The sequence below is a fragment of the Podarcis erhardii genome (genome assembly GCF_964252035.2).
Source record: "Podarcis erhardii genome assembly, chromosome: 17".
In the NCBI taxonomy this organism is placed as follows: Eukaryota; Metazoa; Chordata; class Lepidosauria; order Squamata; family Lacertidae; genus Podarcis; species Podarcis erhardii.
The window spans coordinates 27,583,785-27,604,710 of NC_138515.1; the positions used below are offsets into that span (position 1 = coordinate 27,583,785).

The 20,926-nt window shown below is 45.6% G+C and overlaps 1 protein-coding gene and 1 gene segment (V, D, J or C); both read right to left on the reverse strand.

Annotated features, from left to right (window-relative positions):
* Positions 1-20,926, reverse strand: part of LOC309332386 (M1-specific T cell receptor beta chain-like) — an 81,364-nt gene that overhangs the window by 50,976 nt on the left and 9,462 nt on the right.
* Positions 6,329-13,552, reverse strand: LOC309332428 (trypsin-like; the record flags this gene model as incomplete). Its single annotated transcript, XM_081845629.1, has 5 exons — positions 6,329-6,478; positions 7,297-7,433; positions 8,932-9,188; positions 10,773-10,932; positions 13,513-13,552. The coding sequence occupies 5 exons, from the start codon at positions 13,550-13,552 to the stop codon at positions 6,329-6,331; spliced, it is 744 nt and encodes a 247-aa protein (XP_081701755.1).

Consider the following 20,926-nt stretch of genomic DNA (forward strand, 5'->3'; position numbering starts at 1 on the left):
AAAGAACAACGCCCACCGGATCTGTCTTTGGTTCAGCTTGCGGGTGGTCTGGAGGTACTCCAGGTTCCGGTGGTCGGTTCTCACCTCCACCGGATGTCGTGCCCCCTCAAGATGGTGGCGCCAGACCTCAAAGGCCACCTTGATGGCCAGTAGTTCCCGCTCCCACACAGTATAGTTACGCTCCGCTGGTAGGAGCTGGCGGGAATAGAAGGCACAGGGTAAGAGTGGCGCTTCAGGTCCATTCTGTTGAGACAAGACGGCACCGAGAGCCGTACTGGAGGCGTCGGTCTCCACCACAAAGGGTCGAGAGGGGTCAGGATGTTGTAAGATTGGCGCCCTCTGGAAACAGGCCTTCAACCCCTGAAACGCCTCCTCTGCCTCCTTGTCCCAGGAAAACGGCGTCTTTGGGCGCAGTAGCCGGGTCAACGGGGTGGTGCGATGAGCATAATCTGCGATGAAGGTCCGGTAGTAGTTGGCGAACCCCAGGAAACGCTGTAGGTCCTTGCGGTTCCGGGGTGCCGCCCATTCTCGAACCGCTGCCACCTTCCCAGGGTCCATCTGCACCCCATCTGGAGAGAGCCGGTGTCCAAGGAAGTCCACAGTCCGCTGATGGAACTCGCACTTGCTGAGCTTTGCGTACAAACGGTGCTCACGCAAGCGCTGCAGCACGGTCCGGACATGTCCCTCATGGCGAGCCGGGTCACGGGAGTAAACCAGTATGTCATCCAAGTACACCACCACGTACTTGTCTAACAAGTCCTGGAACACGTGGTTGATGTAGCGTTGGAACACAGCAGGCGCGTTGCACAAACCGAAAGGCATAACCAAGTATTCGAACTGCCCGTACCGGGTCCCAAATGCTGTCTTCCACTCATCCCCGGCTCGGATCCGAATCAAGTTGTAGGCCCCCCGGAGGTCCAGCTTGGTGAACACCTGTGCCCCTTGCACCCGCTCCAGCAACTCCGAGATAAGGGGCAAGGGGTACCGGTCTGGGATGGTAATTTTGTTCAGGGCTCGGTAATCATGGCAAGGGCGAAGTTCCCCACATTTCTTCTTAACAAAGAGCACTGGTGCCGCGGTAGGCGAGGTGGAAGGCCTAATGAACCCACGCTCCAGGTTCTTGCGCAAGAAGTCCTGCAAAGCCTCGCGCTCTGGCTCTGTTAGAGAATATAAGCGACTCACTGGTAAGGGCGCTCCGGGCTGGAGGTCTATGCCGCAGTCAAAAGGCCGATGCGGCGGCAGCTGGTCTGCCCCCCGTTCCTTGAACACGTCCTGGTAGTCCTGGTACACGGCTGGGAGCGTGGGTGCTGCCTCCTCCGTGGGCGCGGCCGCCAGCGTCTCGGATTGAGCATGGGAACATGGGTCTGGGAAGTGCACAGTCCGTTTGACCCAGTCAATCTGAACGTTGTGAGCTTCCAGCCAGTCCATCCCGAGCACGAGGGGGAACCGGGGCATAGAGGCAATGTCCAAAGTTCGCAACTCCCGGTGCTGCTGGAGACACAGGACCAGGGGCTGGGTCTCCTGAGTAACGGCTCCTGAACGTAGAAGCCGTCCGTCAATTGCTTCCACCTGGACCGGTTCTGGCTTGTTCCGAAGTGGCACCTGATGATGGGCAGCAAAAGCAGCGTCCATATAAGAACGGGTTGCTCCTGAATCCACCAAAGCATGGGTAAGAATCCAGGGCCCACCTGGAGGGTATAAACGTACCGGAACCATAAGATGTTGCAAGTCCATTGGTGCGGGCCCATTCTGCGCTGTTTGGGACCCCCGGTAGCTAGGGCCATCAGCTACTGGGGGTTGGCGGTTTCCCTGCGGCTGGCGTTTCTCAGGGCAGGACCGAGCGTAGTGTCCACTTCCGCCACAGTAGAGACATAGATTCCCCTCCCGACGCCGCACCTTCTCTGCGGGGGAAAGGCGTGGCCGCACTGCCCCGAGCTGCATAGGCTCCTCCGATAACTCAGTTGTGACCGTGGGGCTGCCGGAAGAAACTGGTGCCGAGAACTGGAGGTGTCGTCGGCCCCGGGCCTGGCGACGATCCTCCAGCCGGTCGTCTATCTGTAGACTCCATTGAATGAGAGTGTCTAGCGTGGTGGGGCGTTCCATTGTGGCCAGCTGGTCCAGTATCTCGTCCGAAAGCCCTTCGAGATACTGGTCCCGCAATGCCGAGTCGTTCCAGGTCAAGTCCTGTGCCAACAGCCGAAACTCCGTGGTATATGCGGCCACCGTGGACTCGCCCTGTTTCAACTGCCGAATCGCCCGGTTGGCTTGACTCCCTTTCTGGGGGTTGCCGAACGCGGCCTCCAAAAGATTGCAAAACCCCGTATAGTCTGCCAGCAAGGGGGAGTCTTGCCTGAGTAGCGGCAACGCCCACTTGGCCGCCTGGTCCTTTAACAAACTAATCAAAAAGTGCACCTTGGTGCGGTCGTCAGGGAAGTTCCGGGCTCGCCCCTGAATATACAGCTTGGCTTGGGCGAGGAACATGGGAAAGCTGGCCGGGGCTCCATCAAATTTCTCGGGCAAAGCCACTGGGTACTTGCCAGGAGCCGGGGCGTCGGCCCCAGGAGCCGGTAGGGCTTCCAAGCGCTGCTGAAGTGCCGTAACCGCGTCGCTGAGCTGCTGCACGGTGTGAGTCAAGGCCTGGTTCTTCTGGGCCAAAGCCACCAGCGCAGCCACCTGGTCAGCCATGGCCTCTGGCTCTTCCCGAACGCACCCCAACGAAGGGGGAGTGCGGGTGTGGCGGGAGCAAACTGTGCTGGACCCGGGGGAAAGGTACCTTGAGCGTAGTCTGAGTCCACACGAAGAGGGGCGAGGTCCGAGGCGGAGAGCCGGGCGGGGAACAGGAACGCTGGAACAGGAGGCCGAGCAGGGTACAGGAACACCAGATGGTCAGGAACAGGAGGCCGAGCAGGGAACAGGAGCACCGGATGGTCAGGAACAGGAGGCCAAGCAGGGATCAAGAACACAGGAAGGTCCAAAGCCAACAACGACGTTGCTCCCACAACCTGGGACCGGGCTGACTGGGCTTTTATCCTCTTCTAAGGCCAGGGGCGGTCCCGGCCCCCAGGAGCCCCGCCTCCTCTGGCCTTAAGGCGAGCACTCCTCCTGGGAGCAACCAGTTCCCTTCGCCTCTCTGCCCTAAGCCTCTGCAGATCAGGAGAGGCCGAAGGGTTACTGGGCCCTGGAGGAGGCTCACCTGTAGCCACTGAGTCCTCAAGCCCCTCTGGGGCCTGAAGGGTTTCACCTGGGGCCAGCTCCTGGTGCTCTGCCACAGGTGCAGGCTCTTCAGCATCTAGGCCTTGCCCCAGTTCAGTCGGCCCTGGAGGCGGGGACTCCTGTGCAGGCTGGGATTCCTCTGGTTCATCCTCTGAATCGGAATCCCAGGCCATCACAGTAAACCTATGTATATAGACCTAAGTCCTTTGGGGAAGAGATGTTTGACTCATTGGTAGCATTTCCGCCTTGTGTCTAGCAGGTCCACCATTCAATCTGCAGCATGCCCAGGTAGAGTTGGGAGGGAACTCCCTCCAAAATCTGCAGAGCCACCCCAGTCCATGCTGACAACGCTCAAGATTTTCAGGAAAGTCTTTGTGCCTCATAGACTGTTCTTTATCAGGCGGTGGATGACCCCTGTTCTATCCCCAGAATGCGGCAGCTAGACTGGTGACTGGGGGCGGCTGCCGAGACCACATAACACCGGTCTTGAAAGTACGTTTCTGAGCACAATTCAAAGTGTTGGTGCTGACCTTTAAAGCCCTAAACGGCCTCGGTCCAGTATACCTGAAGGAGCGTCTCCACCCCCATCATTCTGCCCGGATGCTGAGGTCCAGCGCCGAGGGCCTTCTGGCGGTTCCCTCATTGCAAGAAGCAAAGCTACAGGGAACCAGGTAGAGGGCCTTATCGGTAGTGGCACCCGCCCTGTGGAACGCCCTCCCATCAGATGTCAAAACAATAAATAACTACCTGACATTCAGAAGACATCTTAAGGTGGCCCTGTTCAGGGATGTTTTTAATCTGTGATATTTTAGTGTATTTTTGGTTTCTATGGAAGCCGCCCAGAGTGGCTGGGGAAACCCAGCCAGATGGGCGGGGTACAAATAATAAATTATTATTATTGTTGTTGTTGTTGTTGTTGTTGTTGTTGTTGTTGTTGTTGTTGTTGTTGTTGTTATTATTATTATTATTATTATTATTATTACTATCCTCCAAGCATGAATGGTTCTCCTGTTTGTGACTGATCTGTGTAATACATGGGTTCTGGTAATCAGCTGCTTGAGTCGACAGAGTTTGACCTGGGAGGCTTTCTCAAAGCATCTGGCTAGACAATAGTGGTGTTATAGATTGGGTGGGGGGGATAACCCCTAGAAATTAATAAATGGTAGGATTTTGATGACTTGGGATGTGAAGGGAGAAATACAAGCTGCAGAGGGATTCCTGGGCCAGCCTATGCAAAAGGGCCTGGCCAAGCTAGGGCCATTAAGAAACAATGCGGGGCCATTGAGGGCCATTTGGCAGCACAGGAGAACTGTCCTCCCCCCCCCCCGCCCTGAGGTGTGAACAGACTGGGGGGGGTTGGAAGGTTGCCTGGGTAACTGGGTGTGAGGTGTATTTAACAAGGTGTGCTGAGAGGAAGAAGGGAGGAAAAAGAAAAAAGGGGTACCCTGGACTCTAGCGCTGCCCTGCTGGTGGGAACAAGCCCCTCTTGAGATGACTATGCTTTAAGATCTGGGCTCCATCTAAAATCAGGTCTAAATACAGTGGTACCTCCGGTTAAGAACTTAGTTCGTTCCGGAGGTCCGTTCTTAACCTGAAACTGATCTTAACCTGAGGTACCACTTTAGCTAATGGGGCCTCCCGCTGCGCCGCCTCCGCTCGATTTCTGTCCTCATCCAGAAGCAAAGTTCTTAACCCGAGGTACTATATCTGGGTTAGCAGAGTCTGTAACCTGAAGTTTCTGTAACCCGGGGTATCACTGTATGTGAATAAATCACATTTTTAAAGCTACCACAGCCTCCGCTATGTCTTCAATTCCCCAAAGGACCATAGGCCCTGGATTTGTGCCTGGTACCCCATGGGTTTTTGCCACTGCTCAGCATAGAAATGTGGAGGCACCTAACTTTTGTAACAACATATTTAAACAGGAGGATTCTCGTTTTTATCCAGTAGGGCAAGTCCTCATTATTCATTCATTAGACTTGTATTTCTTTCGGTACCTACATGCATTTTTGTTCTTTGGTTCTTGCTTCTGACTTTAGGGGTGGGTGGGAAAGTTGCTATCGCCATGGGGGCAGTGATAGCAAAACTGATTTCAGTAGTTAACAGTTGTGGGGGCGCTTTTTTGTGTTACCTACTATTTCCCCCCGGAATGTCGTACAATTCATTATGGATAAATAAAATGATAGCCTCTAAGAGCATCAGCCCCCAAAGCCAGGTAAGCTTCACTGCGAACAAATGGGTACAAATGGGGCAAGAAATCTACACAACCATTCATTTCCCAATGCATTTATTTTGAAACTGAACCCCATTTGGTTCAATTCTCCATTCATTCCAAAATGAACTTACTTCCTTAATGGGTGTTATAATCAGTGCTTTTGTTTGGGGGTACGCATACCCCTAAACATTTTGTGAATCTAACAGGAGAAGAAACAAAAAAAAAAGTATAAAAAATTAGTTTCTTCTCTAGCACGGTGAATCGTCAGCTCCTTTGCTACCCCTGATGGCGGCCTCATTTCTTGTCACGGTGTTTCCTGAGCCTCAGAGGGAAGCGAGCGTTTAATGTGTGAAGTAGGAATTGGAATCTAGCATGGTGATTGGTCAGTTTCATTTTTACCACCTCCAATGGCAGCTTCCTTTCCTTTCCCAGTGTTTCCTGAGTCTCAGATGGAAGCAAGTGTTTAATGTGCGAAGCAGTGTGGAATGTGGATGTGCGGTGTTTTACTGACAAAAGTTTGGCCTCATTGAGGGGCAGTATTTCAATATGAGTAATGCATGTTCTTTGTACTTTTTTCCATTTACTGTATTTATTTTCCCTGATTTGAATTATAAAATGGTCATTTTCTGGAGTCAAAATGAGAGTACACCTAAACATTTTTTTTAGGGGGAGGGGAGCACTGGTTATAGTAGTCAGGAATACTGTGTGACAGGAATGTTTAACACGGGATGTCCAGTATAAAAACTTCAAAGTGTAGAGGGGGGAATTAGTTCACATTTGGAACTCTGCTAACTCATGAAATAAAAAGATGGCTTCATCACATGATCTGACTTTATTTAGCACAACGGTGCTGAATTAAACAGAAGAAAAGGCAAATATCCAAAGACAGGGATGGATCTTTCAGTTGGCTGCAATTGTTTCTTGGATCCAGTCCACATAGTTACAGACCTTGGTGTATACGCCAGGAAAACCTTTCAGAGCACACCCTATGCCCCAAGACACAATTCCTTGGAGCTCCCCATTGCATACCATGGGTCCACCAGAATCCCCCTGTAAATAAAAGATTTGTGTAGTTAAGAAATGTCTGTTTTTAGTTGGGTACCAATTTATGCATCTGAAGCATGATTATGGCACGCGCACGCACGCGCGCACACACACACACACACACACACACACACAGCCAATCCTCTGAAGGTCTTCAAAGGGATTTCATTTTCCCAACTTAGCACTGGAGATGGTTTGTGTGATGTACTGAAGTTCTCACCCTGGGCCAGCAGGGGGATACTGTAGATAGTTATGCAAATAAGGGATCGAAAGTGACGTTCTGTGATTGGATAGTTTTAGAAAGTTGTTACTGTAACGTTGTACTGGAGCTCTATATAAGCAGGCTGACTGAACCCTTCAGTTCAGTTCTCTTCTGGCCTGTGAATAAACAAGAGCTGTTTGAGGAATCACTGTGTCGTCTGATATGTTCACCCACAACTTAACAGTTTGAACCCCTAGCCTTTACTCCACAACAAGCCAATATTTTCCAGTTTGGATTCAACCTGCCTTCTACGATGTGTCCTATTTTTAATGTATGGAATCTCATCTTCTATTTGTGCACAGCTGGTTTTCCCTGTCTAAGTGAAGAACCTTGCATTTATCCCTATTGAAATTCATTTTATTGGTTTGGTTCCCATCCTCCAATCTGTTAAAGTCATTTCAAATCCTCATTCTGTCATCTGTGGCATTGGCTACCCCTCCCCCAGTCTGGTGTCATCTGCAAATGTGACCCACACGGTTCTTCTAATTAAAGGCACAAGTGTAGCAGCAGCAGCAGCGTTTGTGTCTCAGCAAAAGAAAAAAGGCACAAAAAAGCATCTCACATCACAGGAATCTTTGCCGCCTTCCAGGTATCCTGCGCATATCATGTTTGGGGTGATTTGCCCCACCAGGGCATCCTTGCACTCGGTGTCACTTAGAACGGGAGCATCCAGGCACTGAAGAAGCTCTGGCAAGTTGACTGCCCCAAAATGGAGTGGGTGGGGGGAAAGGAAATAAGGAATGTTGTTATAAACCAAGAAATTAAGAGAGAAGCAAAAACTACCAAACCACAGCATGACCTGTGATATTGTATAGCGTTCCTGGGGCCATACCACTACAGTTTGCAAAGTTCAGGAATTACATGTTTGAGGGCTTTTCTTTTTTCTTTTAAAAAAGGAACAACCACCAAAAACTTGCCCCATCTACATATCTACTTTGTAGTTTGCTATTTTCCTCATCCCTCCCTGCCCCGTTTTTCCTTTTGTGTTGTGTTGGTAAAATGGCAAACTTGCAAGCAGGGACTACCTTGTTTTAATTGAGGGTACATAAGCCACCTTGGGGATGCGGGTGGCACTGTGGTCTAAACCACAAAGCCTAGGGCTTGCCGATTGGAAGGTCGGCAGTTCGAATCCCCACAACGGGGTGAGCTCCCGTTGCTCGGTCCCTGCTCCTGCCAACCTAGCAGTTCGAAAGCCACATAACCCAGAAAAACTGTCTGAGGACAAACGTCAGCCCCTTGGCCTGTTAAGCTAGACAAGCGCTTCAACCCCAGAGTCATTCGCGACTGGACTTAACTGTCAGGGGTCCTTTACCTTTACCTTTAAGCCACCTTAGAAGCCTTTTTTTGACTCAACAGTGGGGGTACCAATGATCTAAATAACAATCCCATAAGAAATGAGTTTCAGTTTAATCTCCCTAACGTGTCACATTTCAATATTTGGGCAGGTTTGTTTTCTACTGAGAAGCATCCAAACATGCCATTTCTCCCTTTGAAATGGTACATGGGCTGTGGAATAGCCAGGGAGGAAAAGGTTAAGCAGCCCCTGCATGTGCTGCTATAAATTATTATTATTATTATTATTATTATTATTATTATTATTATTATTACCATTATTATTATTATTATTATTATTATTATTATTATTATATTCGCTGAAGAATTGATGCTTTTGAATTATGGTGCTGGCAGAGACTCTTGAGAGTCCCATGGACTGCAAGAAGATCAAATCTCTCCATTCTTAAGGAAATCAGCCCTGAGTGCTCACTGGAAGGTCAGATCCTGAAGCTGAGGCTCCAATACTTTGGTCACCTCATGAGAAGAGAAGACTCCCTGGAAAAGACCCTGATGTTGGGAAGGATTGAGGGCACAAGGAGAAGGGGACGACAGAGGACAAGATGGTTGGATAGTGTTCTCGAAGCTGCGAACATGAGTTTGACCAAACTGCGGGAGGTAGTGGAAGACAGGAGTGCCTGGCGTGCTCTGGTCCATGGGGTCATGAAGAGTCGGACACGACTAAACGACTAAACAACATTATTATTATTATTATTATTATTATTATTATTACTGCTACAACTGCTAAAAGTGCTGAGAGGCTGCTAGATGCACCTCCATGGCAATGTCTAGTTTGGCCTTGAATTCCTGCCGAAAGAAAAGTTGCCCTGTGTGATTTGAATGCACGAAACATCCTTTAACTCACATCCATCACTGAGGGTGTTGCCCCATCCTGAGATCAGGCACTCGGTCCCAGCAGCCACACATTTCGAAGGCAAGGAAATGGCTCTGACGCGGGAGTTCATGGTGGCAGGGGTAGCCAGCTTGATGAGCATAATGTCGTTGTCTGTGGTAACCGGGTCATACTTGGGATGGGGAATTTGTTTCTCAGCATCAATGAGCTCCTCTGACCCTTCCAGGACATTTATGTTGTATTCCCCAAGCCTCACCTGGATGCGGAAACTGAAATATTTGCAACACGTTACAGTGGTTATTATTAAGTGTATGTTACAGTGTGGAATTCTCAACCAAAGTCCAAAATGTTTAATCTAAATGAAGCTCTAGAATGTGATATGGTAGACCATGTACAAAGTGCCAGAAAAACCACAGACAAAATGGAAAAAAGGAGAAGTCTCAGAAAAGGAAGAATGGATACAAAAACTCATGGAATATGCAGAAATGGCGAAACTTACCAGAAGTATAAGAAATCAAGATAACAAACTTTTTATAAAAGAATGGTAATGGTTTATTGAATATTTACAGATAAATTGTGAACAGATAAGAACATTAGCAGACTTACTGTAATAACCTGCAGTTTCACAAGAGTATATATTTACAGTAGATAATTAAATGAGCAAGTGAAATGAATTTGGATATGCAGAATTTTTTTAAAAAAAATTAAGGAACTGCAGAGAGGGAAGAAAGTCAAGTTTTGAATTTTAAATTGATTTGTAAAACTAATGAAATGTATAAACTTGAAAAGTATAAAGAAAAACTTAAAAAAAGAAAGAAAAAGAAAATCCACAGACAATCTTCCAGGTCATATTTAAGGCCAGGCAGTGATTGAAAAAGGAAGCTCAGGATTGTTGACAGCTGTTTAGCAAACGGCAAGGGATATGTGTAACAAAGCTTTGGAAAGATGCAAAAGTTCCCATGAGGAAATGCTGGTTGCCCAAACTGTGTGAACTCAACTTTAGGTTAATTCTTTGGTTATTATTATTTTCAAATGCATGGATAAGAGTAAGTATACATTCATAACTCAATGGAAGTCTTTTATATCATTTAGGGAAGTTTTTAATATTTGATGTTTTATTCTGTTTTTAATCTGTTGGGAACTGCCTGGAGTGGCTGGGGAGGCCCAGCCGGATAGGAGAGGTATACATAATAAATTATTATTATTATTATTATTTCATGATGATGGGGGCGCTGACTTGAAAGCTGCAGGCACATTCCCCCTCCCTCACAGAAGCCATCACCACAAACATTTGACCCAAGGTTACTGTGCGGCTATGTGGAGAATGGGGGATGCGGGTGGCGCTGTGGGTTAAACCACAGAACCTAGGATTTGCCAATCAGAAGGTCGGTGGTTCAAATCCCCGCGACGGGGTGAGCTCCCGTTGCTCAGTCCCTGCTCCTGCCAACCTAGCAGTTCGAAAGCACGTCAAACTGCAAGTAGATAAATAGGTACCACTCCGGCGGGAAGGTAAATGGCGTTTCCGTGCGCTGCTCTGGTTTGCCAGAAGCAGCTTAGTCATGCTGGCCATATGACCCGGAAGCTGTACGCCAGCTCCCTCAGCCAATAAAGCGAGATGAGTGCCGCAACCCCAGAGTCGGCCACCTAATGGTCAGGGATCCCTTTACCTTTATGTGAAGAACTGCTTTCTTTGATCTGTCCTGAGTATCTGCAGCATGTAGATGCCAAGGTACCAGTCTCCCTGGAGACGCCCTAGTCCTATCCAAACTTTGTTAGCTCTGAAAGAAGGTTCCGGGGAGAGGGAAACAGAGCCTAAGCAACACTGATGAAGGATTTGAATGTTCTTTACTCACGACTGGAAGCAGTGAGCAGCTGATACGACCCATTGACTGCTGATGAGAGAGCCCCCACAGAAGTGGTATCCAGCATTCAGTGACACCTGGTAGGGGACCGAGAGCTCCTGGCAGGTGTAGCCTCCCACAATCTTGTCGTCGTCATCAAAGGGGACAGCAGCTGTGACAGCCAAGGACAGTTGTCAACTAAGCAAAGTGACGATCACCCTGCTATGTTCGCCAGAAATGCATAATCTTACTGAACAGAAGCGTCTTGAATCCTGAAGATCCTTTTATTTATTTTTTTCCCAATTCGCTGCACACAAAGAACGGCACCACATTTCTTATGGATAGGCCAAAGATTGGATTGCATGAATGTTTTAATTCAGGGGAAGTTTTTCTGCGGTGCCCTCCAAATATTTCACTTCATTTCACTTTTAATTTGTCTACTGCCTTTTTGATTACTATACACAAGGCATTTTACGAGCTGAAGAAACAACAAAATAGACAGCACAGATTGCACACGTAATACCAATCTGATCCAATACAGTGGTACCTTGGTACTCGGACAGCTTGGTTCCCAAACAAATCGGCTCCCAAACGCCGCAAACCTGGAAGTGAGTGTTCTGGTTTGCAAACGTTTTTTGGAAGCCGAACGTCCGACGCGGCTTCCAATTGAGTGCAGGAAGCTCCTGCAGCCAATTGGAAGCCGTGCCTTGGTTTTCAAACGGTTTCAGGAGTCAAACGGAGTCCCGGAACGGATTAAGTTTGAGAAGCAAGGTACCACTGTACAAAAAAGTCACAATAGCTTTAAAATAAACAACCTATATCAAATAAAGCAATATTCAATAATCCATTAAAATATAATAGTCAACAGTAAAATTAAATACCAGCAAATAATAATTAAACATTTTATACTTATCAATTACAATCAAGAATTAATAAACTATAATCATAGTCACAATGCATAAAAATTCCAGAAAGCATACGAAACCATGTAAAAAGATCCAACTGAGAAACAAGGACACAGATAAAATTATTTTTTGAAAAATATCTCCTCTTCTCTCTTCAAAGCTGCTTCCGCTGTTCCCAAATCATGGTCAGGGAAAGTCTCCTGGGGCTGGAGGGTTGGGAAAAGCAGGTGGAAAAAGCCATTGCCTGATGGTCAGCAGAAAGTCTCTCTCTCTCCATATTGATGGACTACAGCTCTCATAATCCCTGACTGTGGGTGATACTGGCTGGGGATGATGGGAGTTGGAGTCCAACAACATTTTGAGGACCCTGCATTGCCTAAACTTTTACGAGGCACCATCACTCCTGAAGCAACTGCGCCATGCTAAAATCCATCTTGCTCTCTGTTTTCATCTGCAGAACAGAGGCTGCAACAAAGCTTTGACACAGGCAAACTATTTATCGTTACCGTATGGCTCTTCAGTGTACTGAGTACTGAAGTTATTGCCACAGTTTTCTTCGAAACACAACCCTGTTGAGGGTAGGTTTGGCTAAGGCAGTGCCTTGCCAAATCATGCAGCAAACCGGGGAACTGAGCGAGGTGGAGGTCTTTGCAAAACAGTGGCGATATGGTGGCTCTAGCTGCCTGTCGTAAATAGCTTTACTATGAACACTGCTGGCCCAAGACATTCTGGCAGCTGAGGTGAACCACAAAATGGCTCCTCACCACACGCCCAGCTAGGGAAGAAGGGGTGAGTGAAGATCAACATCAGGAACAAGGGGTGGGGGCAAAACAGTCTTCATAGGGAACAAGGGTGGGAGGAGACCAGCAGTGCCTCCTATCGCCAAAAGGCCTCTGTAGAGGTGGCGTTGGGTATGGGGCTGCCAAGGAGTCAGCAGATGTGGCCTTCAAGGAGCAGGTCACACCCTGGAGACTAGATCTGCTGCCCCGTGGATGCTGCTGCCTGAGGCAATTGCCTCACCTTGCCTCATGGTTGGTCTGGCCCTGACCATGAAGACCTGTAAAGGTAAAAGGTAAAGGGACCCCTGACCATTAGGTCCAGTCGTGGCTGACTCTGGGGTTGCGGCGCTCGTCTCTTTTTATTGGCTGAGGGAGCCGGCGTACAGCTTCCGGGTCATGTGGCCAGCATGACTAAGCCGCTTCTGGTGAACCAGAAAAGCGGAGCGGTACCTATTTATCTACTTGCACTTTGAGGTGCTTTCGAACTGCTAGGTTGGCAGAAGCAGGGACCGAGCAACGGGAGCTCACCCTGTTGCAGGGATTTGAACTGCCGACCTTCTGATTGGCAAGTCCTAGGCTCTGTGGTTTCACCCACAGCGCCACCCGCGTCCCATATGAAGACCTGTATCTTAGTGCAAGCAAGCAAGCAAGCAAGCAAGCAAGCAAGCAAGCAAGCAAGCAAACAAACAAACAAACAAACCCAAGAACAGTCTAAAGCTGGGCCTATTTTTCAGCCAGAAATCACCAGAACTCAGTTCCAGCACCTCTCTCAGATGCACGCCATTGCCATTCTAAGAAAACGAAGGAGAAGTTCATGGAGAGTTCCAGCACCTCTTTCGCTAGGAAAAAATGCACTGGGCTTAGGGCACTACAGACAGCTTGCTCCATGTGTTCGTATGCTATCCCTACCACTGCTCACAACTGCGTTATCCCAGCAGGATGACAAATATAACTTCTGGATGGCGTTTGCTGTCTCCAGTGGAGCCTATGATAGAAAATTCTTTTTTTTTTTTTTTAGTTGTCCTGAGTTCCAAGGAGAGAAAGATGAAGCATCATCAAAGGACCCACCTGCTACTCCCAGACAGGTAAGGATCAAGAGGAACTTCATACTGTCTCTGCCAATGATCGCTCTACCTGCTCAGAGTAGAAAATTGCTGGAGGTTTCATGTCCTAAATAGCTGCTGGCAGGCTTTGTCTGGCTGAACGCCCACCTCCCAAGGTCATCACGGCAGCTTTTCACTTCCCAGGATCTTGGGATAATTTGAGCATTTTATTGTATGGAAAAGTGATAAAGACATGCTATTTCCAATAACAGAAAATGCAGGTGTTGCAGCCTGAGGCTGCCAGGTCAGCCAGCAAACCTGCCTGGCCCTGAACACTGTTTTATAAGGTTTATAATGTCCCAAATCCCAACTCCTTAGAGGATTCTGGAGCACATGGTCTTCCTGAGAGTTTCCCATTGCCAGAAGCCCCGCAGAGGAATTGGAATCTCACATTGGTCCATACATGGTTGTTATGTACTGAGTTGAATAGGATCCAAAATGCAGCAGTCTGATTGGTCCTAGAACAATAGGATCCAAAATGCAGCAGTCTGATTGGTCCTAGAACAATAGGATCCAAAATGCAGCAGTCTGATTGGTCCTAGAACAATAGGATCCAAAATGCAGCAGTCTGATTGGTCCTAGAACAACAGGATCCAAAATGCAGCAGTCTGATTGGTCCTAGAACAACAGGATTCAGAATGCAGCAGTCTGACTGGTCCTAGAACAATAGGATCCAAAATGCAGCAGTCTGATTAATCCTAGAACAATAGGATCCAAAATGCAGCAGTCTGATTGGTCCTAGAACAACAGGATCCAAAATGCAGCAGTCTGATTGGTCCTAGAACAATAGGATCCAAAATGCAGCAGTCTGATTGGTCCTAGAACAACAGGATCCAAAATGCAGCAGTCTGATTGGTCCTAGAACAACAGGATTCAGAATGCAGCAGTCTGATTGGTCCTAGAACAATAGGATCCAAAATGCAGCAGGCTGATTAATCCTAGAACAATAGGATCCAAAATGCAGCAGTCTGATTGGTCCTAGAACAACAGGATTCAGAATGCAGCAGTCTGATTGGTCCTAGAACAACAGGATCCAAAATGCAGCAGTCTGATTAATCCTAGAACAATAGGATCCAAAATGCAGCAGTCTGATTGGTCCTAGAACAATAGGATCCAAAATGCAGCAGTCTGATTGGTCCTAGAACAATAGGATCCAAAATGCAGCAGTCTGATTGGTCCTAGAACAACAGGATCCAGAATGCAGCAGTCTGATTGGTCCTAGAACAATGCAGCAGTATGACTGGTCCGCAGGAGCCACCCAATCCAGCTCCAGGTGGGAGTGAATCCACAACCTGATTGGCCTACAGGAGAATCCCGGAATTAGCCAATCACATGCAGCCCATTGTGTAAATAATGTATATAAAGCAGATATTGTGGGGGAACTTCCATTCCTCCTCACCACTATGAGCTGAATAAAGAGCATGAAATCCACTCTCGACTCCGAGTATATTTCATGGTAAATGGAATCGTACCGCTCAAGCACAGTTGCCCACGCAGGCAGAGTGATGAGGACACACAGAGGATTTTGTAGGAAGGAGAGGTTACTTTGAACTGCTGTGTCTCTGCTGCTTGCACAGAAATACACAGCTGAATCTTCCTGCTTTGCATGGGAAATATTCAGGATCAAGCGATCTGTGCTGGGCATATCAGCTGTGAACCGGTCAGAAACATTGCTTGCAGGCTGTTGCTGGGTATAATAGAAGTGAAAGAGGAGCTGTAGACCTGGCTCGGCACCCTGGCGGTACCAGAACATGACGTTGTGCTGATATTTTTGTTCGCACTCAATCCGTGCAGTTTTGTCTTCCTGCAACACCAGGCTCCATGGCTGGGTGATCTCAGCATTTGAGAATCCTGAAAGAGAAAGAGGAAAGTGGAAATTTAAACCTGGGTCTTGGATTAGAATATTAAAAGCTACCTGTAAAGCAGAGAAGAGGATTCTGACAAAGGACTTACTCAATTTTAAGAAGCACATAGCCACACACCAGTTGATCCACATCTCTGAGCTCTTTGCAAGTGTCGAATGTGGCTTTTATGTGACTGTATTATATCAGCTTCCTTCCCCGGCACCAACAGTCTGGTTCTGTCTATATGAACACAACAAAGCTCTCTTAGAAACAGGAGTTCAGTAGTCCTCCCTGTGCAACCCAAACTGGGGTTGTTAACATGTTTTGTGAGACTCTTAAATTTGTGCAGAGGTATCAAGATATTCCTCTCTCTCACACCCTCACCCAGGGATGACTAGCAGAGATGTTTAATCGCAGACTTCGGTCTAGAAATTTGGGTTGTCTCTGAGCAGCTGAAGGAAGCTCCACCTACAAGATAGTCTCACCACATCTCAAAAGGACGCTGTAGTCCAGGAATGGGGAAGCAAAAACAATCACCTTTCCTTTTAGGCTAGCCTAAAGCTGTGGTTTTCCCAGTAGTGATGTATGGAAGTGGGAGCTGGACTATAAAGAAGGCTGATCGCCGAATAATGGATGCTTTTGAATTATGGTGCTGGAGTAGACTCTTGAGAGTCCCATGGACTGCAAGAAGATCAAACCTATCCATTCTGAAGGAAATCAGCCCTGAGTGCTCACTGGAAGGACAGATCCTGAAGCTGAGGCTCCAATACTTTGGCCACCTCATGAGAAGAGAAGACTCCCTGGAAAAGACCCTGATGTTGGGAAAGATGGAGGGCACAAGGAGAAGGGGACGACAGAGGATGAGATGGTTGGATAGTGGTCTCAAAGCTACCAGCATGAGTTTGACCAAACTGCAGGAGGCAGTGGAAGACAGGAGTGCCTGGTGTGCTCTGGTCTAGGGGGTCATGAAGAGCTGGACACGACTAAACGACTAAACAACAACATGAGGGTTATTTGCATTTTATGTAATTGTTACAAGATAAGATATATAAGAATTGTGTGGAGAGACAGAAATCCCTCTCTCCTTAACTCTAAAACTCAAGAGCCTGATGGAATGAATCGGCTGTAGATTCGGGTCAAAGAAAAGAAAAGATTTCTACACAAGATACGCAAATAACTGTCAGGATGTTGTCAGCGGCTCCCAGCTAGTTACCCGGGAAAGTATAAAGACAAGGGAAAATTTATTACCATCCTTTTTTATTTCAGTCTTTACAGAGAGAGGCTATAGAATCCAGCCTCTTGGATAATGGCGTTGTCCTGAGTGAATCTCCACCCCCCTGTCTCTCCCACTTCCTCATTCATCATGCTCATCAACTCCTCTACGGGTGCTGCTATGTGCCCTCTGTCTTTGAGCTCTTTGCTCTCCTACTTTTAAGGCTTGCCAGGTTCTGGGAGATGGGGGGAGTTGGTGTTAAGTTGTGGGTGAACATATCAGACGACACAGCAATTCTTCAAACAGCTCTTGTTTATTCACAGGCCAGGACAGAACTGAACTGAAGGGCTCAGTCAGCCTGCTTATATAGAACTCCAGTACCACGTTACTGTAACAACTTTCTAAAACTATCCAATCACAGAACGTCACTTTCGATCCTTCATTTGCATAACTATCTACAGTATCCCCCTGCTGGCCCAGGGTGAGAACTTCATTTTTTTTTTTTTAAGTAATATTTATTAAGATTTTCCAAAATAAAGAGGAAAGATAGAAAAAAAAAAGACAGATATAGTTTGCACTTAATTTCAATGACATCTTTCCCGGACTTCCCCCCCCTCCCCCTGTTGTAACCCATTTCCCTTAAATTGATTCCACAAATTCTTACCCCAAATTTTAAAGACTTGTTTATAATTTTAAATAACACATTTGTTCCAAATTAGTTTATCTTATTTTTCTTAATTAACCATTTCTCCTTATATTTTATATAATTCCCTAAGATCGACCCTATTTCCCTTCCACAAATTCCCTTATTTTCAAACAACAGACAATAAAAAAAAGAAAAGAAAGAAAGAATATATAATTTTACAGCCTTTGGGTTCCAAATCTCCTCCCCCCTTTACCCCGGTTCCGATCCCCTGAGTTCATCCAGTTGTCTACTGCCAGCCTGGTGCGTCCACGTCTATGTCTCAGCTCCACTTTGCCGTCTTTTGATAGCTTTTAATTTCAGAAAGTCCAATCTCAGAGAAACTCTCAGAAAAGATCATTCTTCTTCCATCCAGACCTCTATGTTTAAAAGTCTAACTCAAATTCTATTTCTTATTCCTTTTAAAGTCTGGATGTTCCTAGTACTCCAACTTCAAATTTAGTGCAGCTCTTATTCCTCAGATTGCTTTTTCCTGTTCTGCTGCAGAAACCTTCTAATTCAGAAACTTCTTGTTCTCCACAGAGGCTATTGTTATCCAGGAACATAACTTGCGTCAAGTCCCTTCCTTTCTTCAATAGATAAATCCATTGTCTCCTTTATTATAGAAACCTCTGTAGACAAAATAATGCTTCGTTTTTGCAACTTTCCCAAGAGATAATGAATCCTGCTCAAATTCATAGTATTTTTCCACTTGCAACAACTGTTGCAGTGTCCCATCCTCCCTCTAGAGGGAATATAGTAACTTAATTTCTTTCAAAGTCAGACCCAAAAGTCAAATAACTTGTTGCCTTTATTTCCAATAATTTATGTCCAAATTGTAGCAAATCTAACCAGCAAAGCCATCGTAACAAAGTTCTCTTTTATTTCCCTGCTTTGACAGCTACTTTGACAGCTGTCAAAGTTTCTGTATCTCTTCGCCAGCCTCTCATAGCGGATCGTTCCCGGTTCCCGGGGGGGTTGCACTTTAGTTCCACAAATCAATCTTCTCCTCCAGCACAAATTGTAATTTCCCTTCGTGAAGTTAAATTTTTTTCAAATAAGCAAGTTCATCTCTCGATCTTAGTTGTCACATCCTTGCGTTAAGCCATCTACAACAGGGGGGGGGCGGACTTCCTTTTTGCACCCCCCCCACTCGCTCCAAATTCGTAGATCAAATTTGCCTTTTAAGTCCAATAAATTTACTCACGGGTTGTTCTTTTCAGTCCAAATCCTAAATTTCCAAAGAAGAAGTCGTTGCTCTCCACCGAACGGCATGCGGCTTCGCTAGGCAGGGGAAGCAGTGGACTCATAGCACCACACCACACCCCCCCGTCACCCGCTCCGCAGCCTTTATTTTTTTTTATTTTTTATTTTTTTTAAATTCTCTTTATTAAGTTTCATTCTTCACATACTCACAAAAAAAGTAAAACACAAAACATTAAATAAAAGATAAAAAGGCACCATCACAAAAAGAAAAAAAGGGGACAGGTCAAAAAAGAGAAAAAATAAAAAAATAAAATAAAAAATAAACATTAAACCAATACAAATCACGCACTATCTGACTTCCTTCCCTATTGATTTCGGATTTCTAATTTTTTAAAATATCACTTTTACCGCTGATATTGATTATTAGTTTGTACATCGGAAGTTTTAAATTAGACCTGCTATAGTTGGTAGGTTTTTAAAGTTAGTTTCTATATATGCCATGAATTTAGACCAATCGTTATTCAACTTTGTATTCTTTTGTTCTCTGATTCTCTGCGTCATTTTTGCCAATTCGACAAAATCATATAGTTTTGTTTGCCACTCCCTTACGGTTGGTATATGCGTACTTTTCCAATTTTGAGCGATTAACATTCTGGCCGCTGCTGTTGAATATTGGAATAAAGTTTTATCTTCTTTCCTAATTTCCTCCCCAACCATACCTAATAAAAAGGCCTCTGGCTTTTTAGGGAACGTGTATCTAAATATTTTTTTTAACTCATTATATATCATGTCCCAAAAATTTTTTATTTCCCCACATGTCCACCACATGTGTATAAAATTACCTTCTTTTATTTTGCATTTCCAGCAGGCCTTATTACCAGTCTTGTACATCCTATTTAGTTTCTCTGGTGTTATATACCATCTGTATATCATCTTCTCTAAGTTTTCTCTGATTGCAACACTCGCCGTAAATTTTATTCCCTCATTCCACAGCTTTGACCATTTTTCATATTCTATGTTGTGCCCCAGGTCTATCGCCCATTTCACCATAACTTCCTTAATTTCTTCGTCTTTTGTATCCCAATCTAATAATATATTATACATTTTGGATAGTAACTTAGATTTACTTTCTATTATTTCTGTCTGAAATTTCTATTTCTTGTCATTCATTCCAATTTTTTTATCTTCTGTCCATATTGCGTTGATTTGATGATACTGTAGCCAGCTTGTCAACTTCCCCTTCAGCTCCTCATATGGTCTTAGTTTCCAACTGTCTTCCGATCTTATCAATAAATCTTCATATGTTAGTTTTGGCTCCTCCATGTTAATTTTTTTAATTATTAGGATGTTTGTTGGGGACAGCCACCAAGGTGTTCTCCATTCCAACAGCTTTTTGTTTTTTTCCCAGGCTTCATATAATGGACCCCTGATAATATGATTTGAGAACCCCTTGTGGGCTTTCTCCTTATTTGACCATAGGTAGGCATGCCAGCCAAACCTATTGTCTGCCCCTTCCAAGTCCAATAGGTCAGAATCTTCCAATGTTATCCAATCCTTAACCCAACATAGACAGGCGGCTTCATAATATAATTTTAGGTTAGGGACTGCGAGCCCTCCTCTCTCCTTTCGATCCGTGAGTAATTTAAATCTGATCCTTGGCCTCCTTCCCTGCCATATGAATCTTGAAAGGGTTTTCTGCCAGTCTTTAAATAATTTAGACCCCCTAATTACAGGGATGTTTTGGAATAAAAACAGCATTTTTGGAAGGACATTCATCTTTATTGCCTCCATCCTACCCATCCATGAAAGATTGACTCTATTCCAGACATCCATATCTTTTTTGATTTCTTTCCATGTTGTCGAATAATTGTCTTCAATTAAATTTATATTTTTTGATGTAAGCCATATTCCTAAATATTTTATTTTTTTTGCTACCAATATACCATATTTTCTCTCTAATTTTTCTTTTTCCACCTTTCCTAAATTCTTTATTAGCATCTTTGTCTTTAGTTTATTCAATATAAAGCCTGATGATTTACCGTATTCTTCTAAAGACTCCAGCGCTTTACCAATGCTTCTTTGCGGCTCTTCCAGGGATAACATCAGATCGTCCGCATAGGCTTTTAACTTGTATTCCTTCAGTCCTATTTTAATTCCTTGTATTTCTGGTATCGATCTTAATTTGTTCGCCAGAACTTCAAGCACCATGATGAATAAGAGCGGGGAGAGAGGGCACCCCTGCCTTGTTCCCTTCTCTATTTTAAATGTATTTGTAAGATTATTATTTATTACCAATTTTGCCAATTGTGTTGAATATATTGCCTGTATTCCTTTTAGAAATTCTCCCTCTATCCCAGCCTTTTCCATAGATTTTATTAAAAACGCCCAAGAGACATTATCGAACGCCTTTTCGGCGTCTATGAAAATCAGTGCC